The sequence below is a fragment of the Xyrauchen texanus genome, chromosome 5, assembly GCF_025860055.1.
Source record: "Xyrauchen texanus isolate HMW12.3.18 chromosome 5, RBS_HiC_50CHRs, whole genome shotgun sequence".
NCBI classification, from domain to species: Eukaryota; Metazoa; Chordata; class Actinopteri; order Cypriniformes; family Catostomidae; genus Xyrauchen; species Xyrauchen texanus.
The window spans coordinates 12130406-12151217 of record NC_068280.1 but is presented as its reverse complement, the minus strand read 5'-3'; the positions used below and the strand labels follow the sequence as shown (position 1 = coordinate 12151217).

General features: G+C 39.6%; 1 protein-coding gene across 2 annotated transcripts in view; it reads right to left on the bottom strand.

Moving 5' to 3' along the window:
• The window catches only part of cabp2a (calcium binding protein 2a), a 42835-nt gene that overhangs the window by 19583 nt on the left and 2440 nt on the right, over positions 1-20812 (bottom strand). The window contains exons 1-2 of one of the 2 annotated variants that reach the window (XM_052126759.1): positions 900-941; positions 177-395 (exon numbers count right to left, since the gene is read on the bottom strand). The exons of the other annotated variant lie outside the window; for it this stretch is intronic. Coding sequence (XP_051982719.1) covers positions 177-395; positions 900-941 — 261 coding nt within the window. Of the gene's footprint in view, positions 1-176; positions 396-899; positions 942-20812 lie in introns of those variants that run through there. 2 annotated transcript variants of the gene reach the window in all.

The following is a 20812-nucleotide window of genomic DNA, read 5'->3' as shown; positions in this document are numbered from 1 at the left end:
AGCTTGGAAAAGTGCAGGGGACAAATATCACCTTTTAAAGAGTGCAGGGGACATGTCCCCCATGGCTGCTACGCCCTTGAATGGATGGATGAATGAATGGATGAATAAGAGACACAGTGATGACAAGATTCACTGATCGAGATGTATTTATTTGAAGGGGGAATTTGTGTACATACAAGTTGAGACTGAGCGAAGCTCTGTCGGAGAAAGATGCAGGCGGGACCCACGATGTTGTGCAGCATGGTACAGTTCTGAACCAGAGCACATATCGGCTCCTCAAACTGTCGATCGACCCCCAACTCTTCATCATCTTCATCCTCATATGCCGTACCTCCACTGCCCACTAACAAGGTGGCAGCCAATGGCACTCCACTGCCCTCAAGGGTCGGTAGCCCCTTTGCAAGGAACCATTTCATTATGGACTAAACAAACTCCAGACTGACAAGTAAAGTCTGATTCTCAAATGTGCTACATTTAAGCAAAATGGATCTCCATGGTTGAATGTCTTCACAAATCATCAGAAATATCAGGACGTCTGTTATAAATTATATTTGTTGGGTTTGATCAAATACTCCAGATGAAATAGTCTCACTGGACATACTTTACATGTAACTGAAGCTTTTATGTTTAAAATAAGGTCTTCATGCAAATCAAGGTAATTATTGTCCATTAAACATCAATACAATTTTTACAGTGTAACGAGCTTAAATTAAATAACAAACTTTATTTTGATGTTTTAAAAGGACAGACATCAAAAATGAAAATTCTACATTCTTTGTAATTTTCAGAAATGTAACTTTCAAAATCAGTTTCACTCATACATACAGTCTACAGCTTCTCAAAAAAGTAATATTGGACTATATAATCTACAAATATTTATAAAAAAATGGTAACATTACCTTCTTCATACTGCTTCTTTTAGATTGCTTCACTCCCATCATTTGTATTTCTCTCCTATTTGCTCCAACTCTCTCTGGTCTTCTCTGTCCCTCCCCCCTGCCAGTATATCTCACTTATGGTCCCTGTGCTCAAATATTATATAAATTTTAGGATCCCGTCATCAGCACAGTCACATATCCAAAGGGAGGGTGGATCTGCTTAAACAAGAGGTGACTTAGTGTGTTAATACCTCTAAAAACAGTCAAATGCACAGGATTGGCAGCAGAGAGACCTGTTTCTTCACTCAGCATTATTTCAAGTTTTTTTTCTGAACAAACTAATCCTGAAGCTATCATCTTACATCTGTGCCCATTTTCTCTCTCTCTCTGCACCCATTCCTCCTTTCCACATTCTATTTTCCATCCTCATTTTGCCTTGTGGTGGCAGCAGGTGTCTAATCACACATCTTGTTGAACTGGACTGCAAGCAAATGCTCTGACACGGTACAAAATGAAAAAAGGAGGTAGGCAGGAGTGGGATAGGCCTTAATAATTTTTAACATTTCAGATTACATGGAGAGTGAAAGGCAGCTGGCAGGGCTGATAACAGACTGTAGGATTGTAGAAAAATGGAGAGCAGGTAGCGATCCAACAGATGATCTTTAGAAGGCAGATGAGCCCCAGAGGTTAGAGGGGCAAAAGAGGATGAATAGATGAGGCTAAATCAGCACATATTGTACTGATTGTTAGCGTAGACAGGACAGAAAACATATGGAGAATATAATGGTACACAATACGAATCACTGTGAAGACTGTGAATTTTGCAACAGGAGGTCGAAAGTTCTGCTGCTGAAATCTTACCGAATTCTTACCCCCAGTGGCTGAAATGGGAAGTATTTTTGAGATAAAACGTCCACAGGGTGGTGCCAAAAGTGAGTTGTATTGATGAAATGATGAAATTGTCAACAGGAATGCATTTCTTTTCACCATACACCCAAACCCCAACAGTAAAAGTGGAGTCCTGTTTCATGATATACGTACACTGACGTACAAATGAAATCTTGGTTTATTAAAATAAAGTTACATTAGGATTGCCACGAGACCAATCAGTCACCATGTATAACAAATGGTTGATGTGCTCCGACCCAAATCCCTACCGTCTGGAGAGTAAAAGTTTTATTTTAGAGTGAAAATGCAACCTCTGTATTGCGCTGACCATTGTTTATGTAAACGCAATTAATTCCTGGTTCAAATGGGACAAGAACCCATGATTCAGAGATTTTTATTATGCAATATGCTATCAGTTGCACCACTAGCATGGGGTCGAATTCAGGGCACATGAAAAATCGGAAGCAGCATGTGATCCCATGCTGGTAACATAGCAGCAATTCTAAAGAGAATAGGGGAGACCGGGCCAAGTCATCACACTTTTCACTCTAGTGAATGTTTGTAAATGTAAAATATTTTTTATGTAAAAAATTGTTTTGGTAGTCTTGGCTACAAAAGCTATTAAACATTCACACTGTAATTGCACAGGAAAAAAGACAGAAGTTGGCCTTTTGGGACAACATGCCTCAATAACAGGGAATGTTATCAAACTTTATGGGTAAGTTGTCATAACGGCGACCTGCCATAAATTGCCTATTATAGGCAGGTATTGTAGTTAGGCTAACAGTTAAGCAAGACTATTCATGAAACAGGAAACATTTTAATGGTAATATACAACAATATTAAAATCATTGTTTTAACCAAGAGAAAGTGTCATTAATAAATGTATAAAATGACAACATACTCTGTAAAACATGTGAAGTGTTACCAACATCATGCATTATATATACTGTATGTATATACAATGCTAGACATTAACGCTTGTCCGCGACAAGTGGAATTTTGAACAGGCAAGTTAAAGAGAATTTTACTTGCACGACCGGACAAGTAGCCTAATTAAAGTAGCCTAACAAATGTTAGCTCATTAGTGCAGGATTGCGGGATTGAGCACAATTTTTATCATTCCAGCATGTTTCATTTTCAAAATGCAGGGAATTCCCTCTGTCGCGGCTCCCTCTCACTTTCGGTCCTGGTGCAGTTTAGCAGCTTGTGAGTGTGAGCAGTGGGGAACACATATTTACTGAACTTTATAAATGGGTATAAACCTGTTAATTGAACATGCAAATTAGGGTTGGGCGATGTCCCCTAAATTGGCAGTTGACGATGTTGACAGTAAAACATCGCGATGGACGATGATATCGTCGGTGGGGTGGGGCGGGGATTATATAATTTCATATAATTTTCAAAAATTATATGAAAAATTATAATTTCGTTATTTTACTAACCCAACTAATGACTCGTCGGCGCTTTATCAGTAGGTTGCACGACACGTGAAGCATTTTTTTTTTTAGCTTTCACTTAAGAAGAGTTATGCACTTTTTATTTTAATATATCTCTTTACATAAATATTATTTTCCACTTAAAAACTATAATTTCATTATTTTACTCACTGATGAGCAAAAGGTCGAGGCAGAAATGACCATGTACCTGCAGGAAATGGCCATTGATGGGGAAGAGGACCCGCTGACTTGGTGTAAAACGAACGACAAAAGGTTTCCGTTCATGGCAAGATTAGCACGGAAATATCTGTGCATATGTGCTACCAGTACTCCATCAGAGCGGGTCTTCAGCACAGCGGGTAGTGTAGTTACTCCAATCCGCAGCTTATTAAAACCAGATAAAGTGAATATGTTGGTATTTCTGGCCAGAAACATGGAAATTTAAACATGGTCTATGGTGAAAGATATTAGACTTCTTTACGCATTTTTCGCAATCCGTTGCGGAGATATTCGATTTTGCATATTATTTTTTAAACGTTCATTTGTGTAGTTCATATGACCACTTTACAATATTTCAATAACATAATTTATTTTGTAGCCTGTGCTGAAGTTAATTGTGCTGCTAATTATAAGTGAAATGTTAATGCCGAGTTTCGGTCTGAGTGTTGTTCCCGTTTTCTTGTTTTATTTGTTGTTCTTCTATGTTTTATAAATGTGTGTTATTCATATTCACCTTGTTTCTTTCATTTGATTTGACATTATGGATTTATGGCCAAGGAAATTTTTCTTTAAAAGTATTAACCAGACAAAAGTTATTTGACGTTCGCTGGTCTGGGTTTATCTTAAACTGCCGCTTCAGTGTATACAAGAGCTATGTGACAATGAGCAAGATTTTCTGAGACACTACAACTACTAATAATTAATTAATAAAGGCTATTTTCTTGTAGCCTACAACATAAAATATTTTAATCTAAATGTACAGTGTAAGACATGTAAAAAAAGACAAGAAGCTAACAATGTGAAGATCAATATTTGTGTAGCCTGCCTGACACGGTATTTTCACAGACTAACACGTCACGTCTCTGGCATATACTACAGTATTTAAAATAGCATATATGCATTAGTTATATTCTCAATTTAATTTACAGAGCAATCCCTGCAAAGTTTTTAGGTTAACTATAGAAGAGACTAGGATTAGTGAGTCACACTAGCAAGACTCGCAAAAGGGGGCGTGGCATCACGACGGTGGCTCTACATCGTGATGTTGGTCAGACATCACGATGGACGATGATATCGTCCATCGGCACAACCCTAATGCAAATAGTGTTGTACCGCGTCGCAAGCGATGTGATAAAACTATAATCAGCAAAGTCTTAATCGTAAGCGTGAAATGTTGGAGAGATCTAATTTTGTCTCATCATATCGTGGCACTCCCTCATAATACAGTAAGAAAGGCAGAAATTGCAAAAACGCTTTGTGTAATGATACCATCTGTAGAGTGAAGAGAAACACTTAAAACAGACTTATGGACCCATCACATCTCTCATCTTTCTAGCGCTCCATCTAATGTACAGTTGAAGACAAAAGTTTACATTCACTTAGGTTGAAATCAGTAAAACTAATTTTTTAACCACTCCACAGATTTAATATTAGCAAACCATAGTTTTGGCAAGTCATTTAGGACATTCATTTTGTGCATGACATGAGTCATTTTTCCAACAATTGTTTAGACAGTTTGTTTCACTTTTAATTGACTATATCACAATTCCAGTGGGTCAGAAGTTTATATACACTAAGTTACTGTGAGAATTGTCAGAAATTGGTGTCAAGGCTTCTGATAGGAGGTGTACTGAATTGGAGGTGTACCAGTGGGTGTATTTTAAGGCCTAGCTTCAAACTCTGTGCCTCTTTGCTTGACCTCATGGGAAAATCTAAAGAAATCAGCCAAAACCTCAGAAAAAAAATTGTGGGCCTGAAGGTACTAGGTTCATCTTTACAAACAATAAGTAAGTATAAACACCATGGGACCATGCAGCCATGAAACCGCTCAGGAACGAGGCACATTCTGGCTCCTAGAGATAAATGTAGTTTGGTGTGAACAGTGCATATCAATCCTGGAAACAACAGCAAAGGACCTTGTGAAGATTCTGGTAGAAAAAGGTAGACAAGTATCTATATCCACAGTAAAACGATTCCTATATCAACATTACATGAAAGGCTGCTCAGCAAGGAAGAAAACACTGGTCCAAAACTGCCATAAAAAGCAAGACTACAGTTTGCAAGTGCACATAGGGACAAAGATCTTACTTTTTGGAGAAATGTTGTCTGGTCTAATGAAACAAAACTGAACGGTTTCCCATAATAAACATTGTGTTTGGAGGAAAAAGGGTGAGGCTTACAAGCCGAAGAACACCATCCCAACTGTGAAGTATCGGGGTGGCAGAATCATGTTGTGGGGGTGCTTTGCTGCAGGACTGGTGCACATCACAAAATAGATGGCTTCATGAGGAAGGACAATTGTGTGGATATATTGAAGCAACATCTCAAGACCTTAGTCAGAAAGTTAAAGCTCAGTTGCAAATGGGTCTTCCAAATGGGCAATAAACCAATCATGCCTCCAAAGTTGTGTCAAAATGGTTTAAGGACAACAAAGTCAAGGTATTGTAGTGGCCATCACAAAGCCCTTACCACAATCTAATAGAAAATTTGTGGGCAGAACTGAAATGGCCTGTGCGAGCAAGGAGGCCTACAACCCTGACTCCGTTACACCAGTTCTGTCTGGAGGAATGGGCCAAAATTCCAGCAACTTATTGTGAGAAGCTTGTGGAAGGCTACACAAAACATTTGACGTAAGTTAAACAATTTAAGGGCAATGCTACTGTGGCAGCGGGGGCATGGTCAAGTGTTCGTCGGGAGAGAGGAAGCAGTATGGGTGCATACACTTGAGCCAAATTATGACAAACACCTGTCTCTTATTGTAGTGAGACTGGGGAGAGCGGCATAAAAGGACCACATCAGTGTCAGATCGAGAGAGAGAGACTAGGTCGAGAGCCTTACTGTGAAGCTGATATGTTTTTGTGAAACTGATATGTTTAAGTGACTGTGTAGCTGATGAGTTATTGTTAAGCTGTAAACCAGAGAAGAGGTTCATTAAAAGTTCTCTACCTGTGTTTTGAAGAAACCAGCTCCCAGTGTCCAACTTCGTTACAGCTACCAAATACTAACAAAGTGTATGTAAACTTCTGACCCTCTGGGAATGTGATGAAAGAAATAAAAGCTGCAATAAATCATACTGTACTATTATTCTGACATTTCACCTTAAAATAAAGTAGTGGTCCTAACTGACCTAAGACAGGGACAGTTTTCTACAATTAAATGTCAGGAAATGTGAAAAATTAGTTTAAATATATCTGTGTATGTAATAGGGCTGGGACAACGCGTCGATGTCATCGATGACATTGACGCAAAAAATACGTCGACGCAAAATATGCGCGTCGATTCGTCGGACCCAAAACAAAGATGGCGGCGCCGGCAACTAGTAGCAACACGAGTGGCTCCTCAGACTATCAGAAGTGCAAGGCGGCATGCACTCGTTCCTCTAAAGTATGGGAATTCTTTAATTTAAAAGGAAACAATTCCGTGATATGTCGTCTTTGCAAAATGGAGATGGCCTTCCATTCTAGCACCACGGCAATGCACCAGCACCTGAAGAAGCGCCACCCGGTTGCAGCTGCAGATGACAGAGCACCGTAAGTTTTTTTTCAACTCCCCACTTTGCACTCGATGTTGGAGTAGGCTATAATACGTTGTCGACACCTAAACTTTTCGCTTATAGCTATTAATAATGTGCTTATAGCTATGAATGTCGTGAAAAATACATAGAGGACACTGACAACGCGCTGACAGACAGGACCAAGCAGGTAAAATTTAATAAAGTCTCAACTTTCAAATTTGGTCATTCAAAGAAAATTAAACCATAAATAGGCCTACTATTTTGTGGCTCTTTAATGTGTCGTCACAGATTGCCTCAGTTAAAGCTGCTCGTGAACCAATCATCTTTTCCTTGGTTAATTTATAGCATCAAATAGGCTAAACATGAATGTAGCCTACATCAGAAGGACTGTTGTTTTAACAACGCGGAAAGATGTCAGTACAGTAGCCTACAATCCATTATTCAAATTCAAATCCACCGACATTAATCTTCTCTCTCCTGACTACTTTGTCGGACAAAAATGGCGTATTATGATTGATTGATCAGATCGCCAGTCAATCAAACTCCTGGCAAATGTTTTTTTTTAACATTTTATACACCCCCACCCCCGATGAAACCGGTATTACTGGTGTTGTCACAAGTCGATTAATCGAATCGAAATCGAATCGGACTGAAAAAATGAATCGTTAGATTAATCGATGCATCGAAAAAATAATCGCCAGATTAATCGTTTAAAAAATAATCGTTTATCCCAGCCCTAGTATGTAAACATCTGACTTCAACTTGTATGTATCCAAGGTATTTTCTCTGCCATTTGAATCAGTCAGTTTTATAACAATATACATTATAATATGAATACTATAACATTAATAATTTATACACAATTAAAACATAGTATCTATCTTAAGTATGCATATCTGTTTTGAATATACAACTTAGCTGATTTAGCAACAAGGTTCACTCTTGAGTCTCTTGACTCCTTGGACTGCAAACATTACAATTATATTCTCAAAGAGATGATTTACCCGAAAATGTGGTATCACTTAACAAAAAGGTTTCATTTCTTAATGTTAGTTAACTACATCAGTTAACATGAACTAACAATAAACACCACTTTTATATAATTTATTAATCTTGTTTAATGTTAATTCCTATATCCAGAATATAAATAAATTGTCATACATTAAAATAAAAAGTTGGATATGTTAACATTAGTTCTCTATGAACTAATTAACAACTTTTTTTACTAAAAATATTGTTCACCGTCATTTCATGATAGCTAATGAATTATCGAATTGAACCTTATTGTAAAGTGTTACCAAAATTGTATTCAATAAAAAATATATTTCTCTCTTTAATGAAAGAGCTGAAGCAGCAGCTGCAAGCAATCACACCCTGATTAGAGATGCAGCCGAGATCTGAGCTGTGTGTGCATGCGTGCTAAGACTGAAGAAAGTACTAAATTGCTTGACTATAATTTTGGAACACTTATATAGAAAATTATAGGGAGGAGGATGCCATTTTTTGTTTATAGACCACCTTTTTCTCCTGTTTTTGGCTAGTTAGGGAGTGAGGGTAGATTTTGGTTTATTGTTTAACTTTATTTGATCAAAGGTTAGGCAGTTCCTCTCATAACTAGCTAGTATACCTTTTTTTTGTTTGTTGTTTTGGCCAGGTCCTTTGGGCCCACCACCCATTGGAGAAACCGCAGGAGTCGGGTGCGCTGCCATATGGGCGGCAGTGAAGGCCGTGGGCCTCGATGGACCGGGCAGCAAAGGCTTGCTCTGGGGACGTGGAATGTCACCTCACTGGGGGGGGAAGGAGCCGGAGCTAGTGAGGGAGGTGGAGCGTTACCAGTTGGATCTGGTGGGGCTTACATCGACGCACAGTTTTGGCTCTGGATCCGTACTCCTGGATAGGGGATGGACTCTATTCTTCTCTGGAGTTTCCCAGGGTGTGGGGATACTCACGAGTCCCCGGCTGAGCGCCACTACGTTGGAGTTTACCCGGTGGACGAGAGGGTCGCCTCCCTACGCCTACGGGTTGTGGGGGGGAAAACTCTGACTGTTGTCTGTGCATATGCACCGAACAGCAGTTCAGAGTATTCAGCCTTCTTGGAGACCCTGAATGGAGTCCTGAATAGGGCCCCAGTAGGGGACTCCATAGTGATGCTGGGTGACTTCAACGCACACGTGGGAAATGACAGGGACACCTGGAAAGGCGTGATTGGGAGGAACGGCCTCCCTGATCTGAACTCAAGTGGATGTTTGTTATTAGACTTCTGTGCTAGTCATGGATTATCTATAGCAAACACCATGTTCGAACATAAGGATGCTCATAAGTGTACGTGGTACCAGAGCACCCTAGGCCGAAGGTTGAAGCAGTGGGTGTGGGAAAAGTTTGGAGAAGCCATGGAGAAGGACTTTCGGTCCGCACCAAAGTGCTTCTGGAAAACCGCCCGCCACCTTAGGAGGGGGAAACGGGGAACCATCCAAGCTGTATACAGCAAAGATGGGACGCTGTTGACCTCAACCGAGGAGGTTATTGGGCGGTGGAAGGAACACTTTGAAGAACTCCTAAATCCCAACATGCCCTCTATGGTAGAGGCAGAGCCGGAGGCTGATTGGGGGATCAGATTCTATTTCCCTGGGGGAGGTCACTGAGGTAGTCAAACAACTCCGCAGTGGCAAAGCCCCGGGGATTGATGAGATCCGACCAGAAATGCTGAAATCTTTGGATGTGGAGGGGGTGTCATGGATGACACGCCTCTTCAACATTGCGTGGAAATCTAGGACAGTGCCTAAGGAGTGGCAGAACAGGGTGGTGGTTCCCCTCTTCAAAAAGGGGGATCAGAGAGTGTGTGCCAACTACAGGGGTATCACACTTCTCTGCCTCCCTGGTAAAGTTTACTCCAAGGTGCTGGAGAGGAGAGTACGGCCGAATGTCGAACCTCGGATTGAAGAGGAACAATGCGGTTTTCGTCCTGGCCGTGGAACAACGGACCAGATCTTTACTCTCGCAAGGATCCTGGAGGGGGCCTGGGAGTATGCCATCCGGTCTACATGTGTTTTGTGGATCTGGAGAAGGCGTATGACCGGGTCCCCCGGGAGAGACTGTGGGAGGTGCTGCGGGAGTACGGGGTGGGGGGGTCCCTTCTTAGGGCGATCCAATCCCTGTACGTCCAAAGCGAGAGCTGTGTCCGGGTCCAAGGCTGCGCTTTGTCACCAATCCTGTTTGTGATATTCATGGACAGGATATCGAGGCATAGTCGGGGTGGGGAAGGTGTGCGGTTCGGTGGGCTGGGGATCTCATCGCTCCTTTTTGCAGATGATGTTGTCTTCATGTCATCATCGGTCCGTGACCTTCAGCTCTCACTGGATCGCTTGGCAGTCAAGTGTGAAGCAGCTGGGATGAGGATTAGCACCTCTAAATGAGGCCATGGTTCTCAGCAGGAAACCGATGGAGTGCGTACTCCAGGTAGGGAATGAGGTTTTGCCCCAAGTGAAGGAGTTCAAGTACCTCAGGGTCTTGTTCACGAGTGAGGGGACAATGGAGCGGGAGGTTGAACGGAGAATCGGGGCAGCGGGGGCGGTATTGCACTCGCTCTATCGCACCGTTGTCATGAAAAGAGAGCTGAGCCGAAAGGCAAAGCTCTCGATCTACCGGTCAATTTTTGTTCCTACCCTCACCTATGGTCATGAAGGTTGGGTCATGACCGAAAGAACTAGGTCGCGAGTACAAGCGGCCGAAATGGGCTTCCTCAGAAGGGTGGCGGGCTTCTCCCTTAGAGATAGGGTGAGGAGCTCAGTCATCTGTGAGGAGCTCGGAGTAGAGCCGCTGCTCCTTTGCGTTGAAATGAGTCAGTTGAGGTGGTTTGGGCATCTGGTAAGGATGCCCCCTGGCCGTCTCCCTAGGGAGGTGTTTCAGGCACGTCCAGCTGGGAGGAGGCCTCGGGGAAGACCCAGGACTAGGTGGAGAGATTACATCTCCACAGTGGCCTGGGAACGCCTCTGGGTCCCCCAGTCAGAGCTGGTTAATGTGGCTCGGGATAGGGAAGTTTGGGGCCCCCTGCTGGAGCAGCTGCCCCCGCGACCCGACTTCGGATAAGCGGTTGAAGATGGATGGATGGTTTTGGCCAGGTCCCTTCTTGAAGCCATCTTCGATTAGTATTTTATCCATTAAATAAAAATATCTTTGTTTTTAGAATTGGAATGATGAGCAATCATTAGGAGACAAAGCCTCATGAATGATGTTCATGTTCTTTTGTTACCCTTTTCCTCAAACCCTAGACAAAAGGGGAACTGGACGTACACACACACACACACACATATATATATATATATATATATATATATATATATATATATATATATATATATATACAAATTGCAGTCAAAAAGTTAAAGCATTCATTTGGAATAATTAATTTATCATTAACTACTTCAGTGTTTGACAACATTGCTTTGTGTTTTGTGGTAACATGCTCACATCCCCAAAAATATGATTACATTTCAGGCCAGTGATCTTGTTCTAAGATCTATAAAACAAAAACAATGTTTTACCTATTTAAAAAAAACCTTCACCAAAGCAAACAAACTTCACAGTGTATCCTATTAATAAACATCTAAACGCAAACACTGATGAATATGAATGGATGTTTGTCTATGAGGTTAGCTAGAATTGGACATGTTAGGGTGAGAGCAAAACATTTTATTATGCCATTCACCTTTCCTACCCAGCAGTATAATTAGCTTTTGGTCCAGATAAAGGTATTACCGTTTTCAATCCCTCCCCAAGTAATACTTTTCATTACTTATTTTCTTGATTTCTGTCAAAGCTGAGTAGTGTATGTGTGAAATCTGTCAAATATCACTGTGATAAGAAGTGGTACTCAAGTTTCCAGTAATGCATTATTTTATGAATAAATTATAGAGTTTACTGTGTACTGTTTATATCTTAACTGTTGCCAATTTTATAAACACTGCTGTTATAGTATTTGTTGTAAACAATTATTTGTTATTTGCTGATTATTCAGAGCTCATCTCATTCTTAATATGTCGTTTTTGCTCGTCATTGTTATGTGTTGCTTGCACTGAATATGTGAGCTATGAAATACTTAAGAGCAACAAGGAGTTTCAAAATGTAAGTAACTGATAAATCTCAGCATTATTAAAAAAAACTGTTAATTGACATTGCACTTATATGCAGGCCCTCCCAGGCATTTTCAGGGCCCTAGGCGCCCGCGCTATATCGCCTACAGAACAGACTGCCACTGGGCAAATATTCAGGTGAGGGTCAGCAATCTAATAAAAGTACATTTTCATCAGAAAGTTGGACTATATTCCCAGGACAAGAGTATTTATAATAAATGTCAGGGCGGGGCAAGTCTTTGAACATATTACAATATTAGTTGACCAAATTTTTTTTGATATTTTTATATATGGCTTTTAACATTTGTTTTTTTTTCTTTACAGTTAAAATGTTTTGCAGTTTAACTGTGACAACTTACCCCATATATTGTGACTATTTTCCCCGAAATTAGGCATTAGTTGTGACATGAAAGATGATCAATGTACATCTTCTTAGGTCATTAAAATTACACTCTATGTTTAGAAAAAAACATTTTATTTGGTTTTATATTTTATATTTTACATCAAACAGAATAGACTAGAGATATATATTTTGCTTTCTTCACCTTTGACAGTCAAGTCTTCAAAAACGGCACTATGCACATCTAACCACGAGGGGGCACCAAACAAGCTTTGCTTCCACTGCGATAGATGATAAGTTGCCAGCACACAAAACTGCGCTATGTTCACACGCACACTACACACTTTAACCTAAAAGAAATTCAAAGGGCAAGTAATCTAAAAAATCCCTAAACATTTCTTCACTTCTGATATTTTACAGTGTTGCAAAAGTTATTTCTCAAATTTGTTCTTGTTGCAATGCATGTGACTTATTATTTTTACCTAGAAGTCTGCCAGAGCTTTCCCAACTCTTCTGAGGAATAAGATAAACCATCAAAATGTCAGTAATGAGATTTATTGTCGCCTCTCTTTTTTGTAAGCAAAGTATAAAAAAATTAGGACTAGTCTACCTATTTTATTTATTTGCAATTTCTGAAGATCATTTTTGTTTCTATGAGATTTCAACCAAGAGTAATGGACGCAAGAATGATCATCCAAGTACAGTTGTGCAGGAAAGACCGGGAGGTGTTGTAACATTAGGTGAGTGAGACCTATGGTGTTCCCATAATTTTAAGCAATTAGAAAGTATAACTTTCCTATCATACATTAACACCAGCCACCACCCTGCTAAGATAACAGTACGTTGTTAATCTATTTGCACGAAAACAATTTTGAGGCGAGAAAGAAAAATTTTCAATTCTGTGTTATAATGTGATTTGTGATCAAAATGTGTGTCCATTTTTATTTGCTGTTTCCTTTGTTCACCATTTTGAATTAAAATGTTTCAATGTAATGGGGTGGGATAGTAGATGGCATAACAATTACATTTTTTTAATTACATATAAAATGAATAACACTCACTTAATTCATTACATACAGCTACTCTCTTTACTATATACCCCGTCCCTCACTCACATATATGTGTGTGTGTCATCGGTCCTACTCGACCCGCCCCGAGCGGTATTCAAACTGTTCATCCCCGACATGGGAGTTGGATATTCTAGCAATGCGGCAGTAAAAGCCATAGCCTCAAGCCTTGGTCAAAGGTGGGTCTCTTAAGGCCAGGAGATTACCACAAACACAATACACACTCCACCACTATCAGGTACCAGCTGGCTACTGTTACATTTGCACCCACCAAGCCACACACAGAGCAGAAATCTTTTTTATCGCAGCACAACCTACAACCAGGTGGTCATTTGGTCACCAGTCAAGATCTTTAACTACTAGGCAACTATTCAGAAATGTATTAATACATACAATTCACATGATCCAGCTGAGACTAGTACTTGCTTAAATAGATTAACACACACAAGAAGAATTATCCAACCTTTGCTAATAGACCAGTTGAGCAACGTGTTTTGTTCAGTGATTACAATCAAGAATCATCCAAGCAGACTAAACAGATACCAACAATGAATACAAATACAGAGCAAGACGAAAAACCCCCCACAAAACAGCCTGTAACGTGTTGATACACGTGGACACACCTTTCCAAGAGGCCACAAACGGAGCCATCACTTTGAAAACAGTTTAAGAACTACAAAAATGCAGCATTCACTTGAAGGTGTTGTGTGTAAATTTTTTTATATACACTCACCTAAAGAATTATTAGGAACACCATACTAATACTGTGTTTGACCCCCTTTCGCCTTCAGAACTGCCTTAATTCTACGTGGCATTGATTCAACAAGGTGCTGAAAGCATTCTTTAGAAATGTTGGCCCATATTGATAGGATAGCACCTTGCAGTTGATGGAGATTTGTGGGATGCACATCCAGGGCACGAAGCTCCCGTTCCACCACATCCCAAAGATGCTCTATTGGGTTGAGATCTGGTGACTGTGGGGGCCATTTTAGTACAGTGAACTCATTGTCATGTTCAAGAAACCAATTTGAAATGATTCGAGATTTGTGACATGGTGCATTATCCTGCTGGAAATAGCCATCAGAGGATGGGTACATGGTGGCCATAAAGGGATGGACATGGTCAGAAACAATGCTCAGGTAGGCCGTGGCATTTAAACGATGCCCAATTGGCACTAAGGGGCCTAAAGTGTGCCAAGAAAACATCCCCCACACCATTACACCACCACCACCAGCCTGCACAGTGGTAACAAGGCATGATGGATCCATGTTCTCATTCTGTTTATGCCAAATTCTGACTCTACCATCTGAATGACTCAACAGAAATCGAGACTCATAAGACCAGGCAACATTTTTCCAGTCTTCAACTGTCCAATTTTGGTGAGCTCTTGCAAATTGTAGCCTCTTTTTCCTATTTGTAGTGGAGATGAGTGGTACCCGGTGGGGTCTTCTGCTGTTGTAGCCCATCCGCCTCAAGGTTGTGCGTGTTGCAGCAAAGCATTTGTGAAGCCACATACCTCGGTTGTAACGAGTGGTTATTTCAGGCAAAGTTGCTCTTCTATCAGCTTGAATCAGTTGGCCCATTCTCCTCTGACCTCTAGCATCAACAAGGCATTTTCGCCCACAGGACTGCCACATACTGGATGTTTTTCCCTTTTCACACCATTCTTTGTAAACCCTAGAAATGGTTGTGCGTGAAAATCCCAGTAACTGAGCAGATTGTGAAATACTCAGACCAGCCCGTCTGGCACCAACAACCATGCCACGCTCAAAATTGCTTAAATCACCTTTCTTTCCCATTCTGACATTCAGTTTGGAGTTCAGGAGATTGTCTTGACCAGGACCACACCCCTAAATGCATTGAAGCAACTGCCATGTGATTGGTTGATTAGATAATTGCATTAATGAGAAATTGAACAGGTGTTCCTAATAATCCTCTAGGTGAGTGTGTATATATATATATAATTGATTATACATATGAAAGTTGATGTCAAAGTGTAATTATCTAGCAAAGTGGATTTAAAGGTTAAGTTGTCAAAAGCTATCATGAGTATTTTTAAGTGCTCAGGGAATGTCAACTGGAAGCAGAGCGCAGAGATTTTAAAACAAGAGTTCATTCAACTACACAAGATCCTATACATTCATGCAGTGGACGTACTGATGTGCCTCTGTGCTCATGAAAAACCATAGAGACAACTTAAAGTCATTCAAAATATCTCTGTAAGACAACTCTGACCATCTTCTCATGTCATTCACCCATTGTTTTATAGTAAAGGTGAGTTTTACAACACATTTAATCACATTGAAGCCTCTTAAAATCAGGGCTGGACTGGTAATCTGGCATACCGGGCATTTTCCCGGTGGGCCAACGCACTTTAGGGCCGATCAGGGGCGGAATGGCCATTGGGAGAACCGAGCGGCCGGTGGTTCGGCCACGATAAGCAAAAATGAGCCGCCGTGTTATGCAGAACGGACCACAAAAAGGCGCCGCGATACGCAGAAAGACAGCGAACACCGCCCATCTTTAGATACCAATGTCTTTGTAGAAATTAATTGAATGTAGATCTGCAAAAGGAAGACATATCAAAAAGTAAGAAATTCTGAAATTCTTATATTCTTTTTTAAATTGTATTACTTTAAATTAGAATGCACATTTTTCTCCACCTTAACCCTGAACTATAAATGTCATTTCTCACTATCATTATTATCATTCAATATAAAACTGGCATAAGCATGGTGCAGAGAAACTCCTAGTTGGGTTATCCATGGAGATCTAGTCTTTGATTGGTGGATGGAACTATTATTTTGTTAGACAGCCAGACATCTGACCTACAGATGGTAAAATGTAGAGCGTCTCGTTTTTGTTGATACAAATATAGTGTCTGTACTTCGGTAACTGTGTTTGTGTGCGATAGAGGAGATTTGGCTTGTCTGCTGTATAGTGGTGGGCTGTCAATGGATTAAGGCCAAAACCCAAGAGAAGAGAGAAATCATCAGGGAAAATAGAGAGAGAAAAAAATTTAACCAAAGGCTAACTGATTGTGTAGTTGCAAGATCACATGCATCAAAATATAGTACATCCATCACATTAATGGGAAAATGTTAATGGAGTGACAGTGGCACTGTAATCTCAGCATTATATTTTCCACTGATCATAGACAATTGCAAAAATGGTACATACAATGTATTGTACAATGTACATATGTGCAGTTTTGAACTTAATAGCATCGTTCTGTCATAATTAAAGTAATATTTCGGGTTCAATACAAATTAAGCTCAGTCAACAGCATTTGTGGCATAATGTTGATTACCACAAAAAATAATTTTGACTTGCTCCTCCTTTTAAAAAAGCAGGTTACAGTGAGGCACTTACAGTGGAAGTGAATGGGGCCAATCTGTAAACTTAAAAATACTCACTAAGTATAGCCACAAGGCATAAACAATATGCTGGTTAACATGATTTTAGTGTGATAAAATCACTTACTAACGTTTTCTGTTTAAAGTTATAGCCAATTTTACAACTTCCTTGTCATGACGATGTAAATTCAACAAACCCTAAAACTCTAAATCGACTGTAAAAATGCTGATTACATCTTTACAGCATGTTTTAACATATTTCATATTTCTGCCTTTAAACCCTCCAAAAATTGGCCAATTCAATTCCATTTCAAGTGCCTCACTGTAACTACATTTTTGCTTCTTTTTTTTTTTAAAGAAAAAATGAGAAAAGAAAAGGAGGGATGCGTTTTAATTATGTTTGTGGTAATCAACATTATGCCACAAATGCTGTCGATTGAGCTTACCCTCATGTTTTTCCAAACCCATATGACATTCTTTACACTGTGGAACACAAAAAGAGATTATGGCAGAATTATCTCTTTAACATACTTTCGATTTAGTGCCTATTTGTGACATGGATGTTGCCATAATAACAAAGCTATTTCCTACATCTAGATGAATAGTTATAGTGTCTGCTGTGTTATTAAATGTGTTAAGCCTAGAGTTCTTCTGAGTGAATCCGTTTTTAACAGGATCTGATCTCTTCATTTGTTAATCTTACCCATATAATCTGTCCTCAATCAATCCCTTTCATCCCTCACTCTCTCCTCCCAGCCCTTCACTTTTCCTTTTTTCCTTCCTCTCAGTGTTGTTGTCATTCTTTGCTCTTTCCATCTGTTGCTTTGACAGAATGATGTGACCCAAGATTCAATCCCTAAACAGTAGATGAGTTACCGTTGCTGAGACTGGTGCTGTTGTGTATTTCTAACCATTTTCAGTGCAAAATCATATTTGTTTTAAAAACATTCTGGCAAACAAATACATCATATTTTGTTTAATTGGGATACAATTTGTTGTATTATCTGCTAACAGTAATAGGTAGCCTACATAACAATACAAATTAATACATCATCCGATGTATGTATTCATCCTGCATACTTTGGGTTCTATTCTAACCTTCTGCTTTTAAAGGAAAGCAATCATGAACAAAGCTAACCTACTTTTAAGTAAACTTGCATAAATACATACTGTAAATAAAATAATTAGGGAATGGAAGTAAGCTACTGTACAGTGGGGTAAAAGTATATAGTGGTAAATGGGTGACCACAGCAAATATTATTTTTGCATTACATTTGCTCCAACAGCAAAAGAAAAAAAATCTACTATTAAGTTTCAACAACTTTCTAAAAGAGAGAGAAAAAATGATAGAGATGGATTACGACAGTCAGAAATGGCAAAGATGCCAAATTTACTGTCACTCTAGCAGTATACTAAAAATCATGTGATATCATAGCAGTATATTGTTACATTTTAGTAGATGAGATAAATGACAGTACTAGGTTTGGACACTTGACTAAGATTGGAGTCTTTAAACGTAGGCATTTCTATAGAGAGATGCAGAGAATAAAAGACAGAAGGTGAATGAGTACAACATTGAATACACAGCTTACCATATGAATATAGGCATCATTCATGTCTAAGCACTTAAGAGCTGCGAGGGACTGAGAATGTCAGTGTCAGATAGACGTTATAGAGGTCAAGGGTAGAATCACAACTCTGTGAACAAGAAGACTTTACAGACTACTACAGACTTAGAGGAGGGGTTTGAAAAGTAAGTGAAAAGTGAGATAAATAGATATAATGGAAAGCTACATGGCATGAATACCAGTCATTATGTTTGGTAACACAAGTTCAAATCCATTCATTTTATGAAATGCGAACCATTCATGTTGTTATTGTTTTTTTAAAGCCATATAATTAAGTTTCATATAGAGTATGTTGGGTACAGTAAGGGAAAGTTCAATATAATGAGTAAAGCTGAGTCGCAGGTCGATAAGGACAGGGCATTTTATTCTGAAAATAAACTATAGTTCACGGAAATGAACATGAACAGCATATAATTAATTCAAACAATAATATCAATAATTTTATTATGTTAAGTTTTTACCTACGCAGTAATATCAGTAAATTTACAGTTAGAGACACTCTTTCAGAAACATACATAAACATATTTTGGGAAATCCAGGCGTGTTGCTAGACTCTGGGGAATGAGCTCTAGTACATTTCTGCTGTGCACATATTATCATGTTCACTAGAGTTACTATGTCATCTATGTTCACACGAGTTAATATGACATGGCCACAAGAAAACTTGTGAACTGAAACCCGTTCTTTCCTGGGCTTCATAGTGTTTAGATCCAGATCAAGCAATTTCCGATTTGTGCGTGAATCCGTCTTTTGAGTTTTTGTTTTTTTTAACAATGAATTGATCAGATGGGTTAGCAAAACAGTTCTCCAATCGGAGGGAACCTTTTGCAACAATGGACAATTTGCCACAAGTTTGCCACAAAGCTTATTTGCATGTGAAAATGATTAGTGGCGAATTTGCAATTAACTCAAATTTTTTTAAAGGTGAGCTCACTCACATGCTGAATCATTTGAAGCAGTTTCTTACTTAGTAAAACAGTAACGTGATACATTAGAATGCTGGATGGGGGGACCTGGGTAGCTCAGCGAGTATTGACGATGACTACCACCCCTGGAGTTGCGAGTTCAAACCCAGGGTGTGTGGAGTAACTCCAGCCAGGTCTCCTAAGCAGCCAAATTGGCCCGGTTTCTAGGGAGGGTACAGTCACATGGGGTAACCTCCTCGTGGTCATGATTAATGGCTCTCGCTCTCAATGGGGTGCATGGTAAGTTGTGCGTGGATCGTGAAGAGTAGCATGAGCCTCTGTACTGAAGGTAAAGATATTTTCCAACCAAAAGAGTATGAAAACACTAACAATACATGAAATCAATTACAATACCCAAAGTACCATTGCTTTACCATGTGTATTGGAGTGCCATGGAAATACCATGGTAAAGTGATGGTACCATTGTACCAGTTTTGACCATGGTATACACAAAGTTCCATGGAATTACCATCTGATACCATCACTTAACCATTGTACTGCCACAGTGTGACCTGTTTTCTGTACTGGATCTCTATATTTACTGACCTTTTCAAGGATTATTAACATGACAAAGGCAGAATTAGAAAATTGGCAATTTTGTACATGCATAAACAACAGTAGAAATGTGATTTACCAGCCAAACACATGGAGCAATCACTAGGCCAAATATTGTATTAGTACTATATATTGGCCAAATTAGCCAGATAAATTTACACTAAAGGTAGACATACTGTACTGTATATATTGGGTTTACCGATTAATCAGTGACAATAGTTGCTTTTTGGAACTATCGATTAATTGCAAAAATCTAAGACAATTTATTTTTTTATTATTATTTTAATTCCTCAGTGTTCTTCTTAAACAACTTCAAGGAGTTCGCATTAAAAATAATTATCCTTGTGCAGCAATGACAGCCTTGCAGATCCTTGTCATTCTAGCTGTCAGTTTGTCCAGATACTCAGGTAACATTTCACCCCACACTTCCTGTAGCACTTGCCATAGATGTGGCTGTCTTGTTGGGCACTTCTCACGCACCTTACAGTCTAGCTGATCCCACAAAAGCTCAATTAGTTTAAAATACATAACACTATTTTCCAATTATCTGTTGTCCAATGTCTGTTTCTTTGCCCACTCTAACCTTTTCTTTTTGTTTTTCTGTTTCAAACGTGGCTTTTTCTTTGCAATTCTTCCCACAAGGCCTGCACCCATGAGTCTTCTCTTTACTGTTGTAAATGAAACTGGTGTTGAGCAGGTAGAATTCAATGAAGCTGTCAGCTGACATGTGAGGCATCTATTTCTCAAACTATAGACTCTGATGTACATATCCCTTGTTTAGTTGTACATTTGGCCTTCCACATCTCTTTCTGTCCTTGTTAGAGCCAGTTGTCC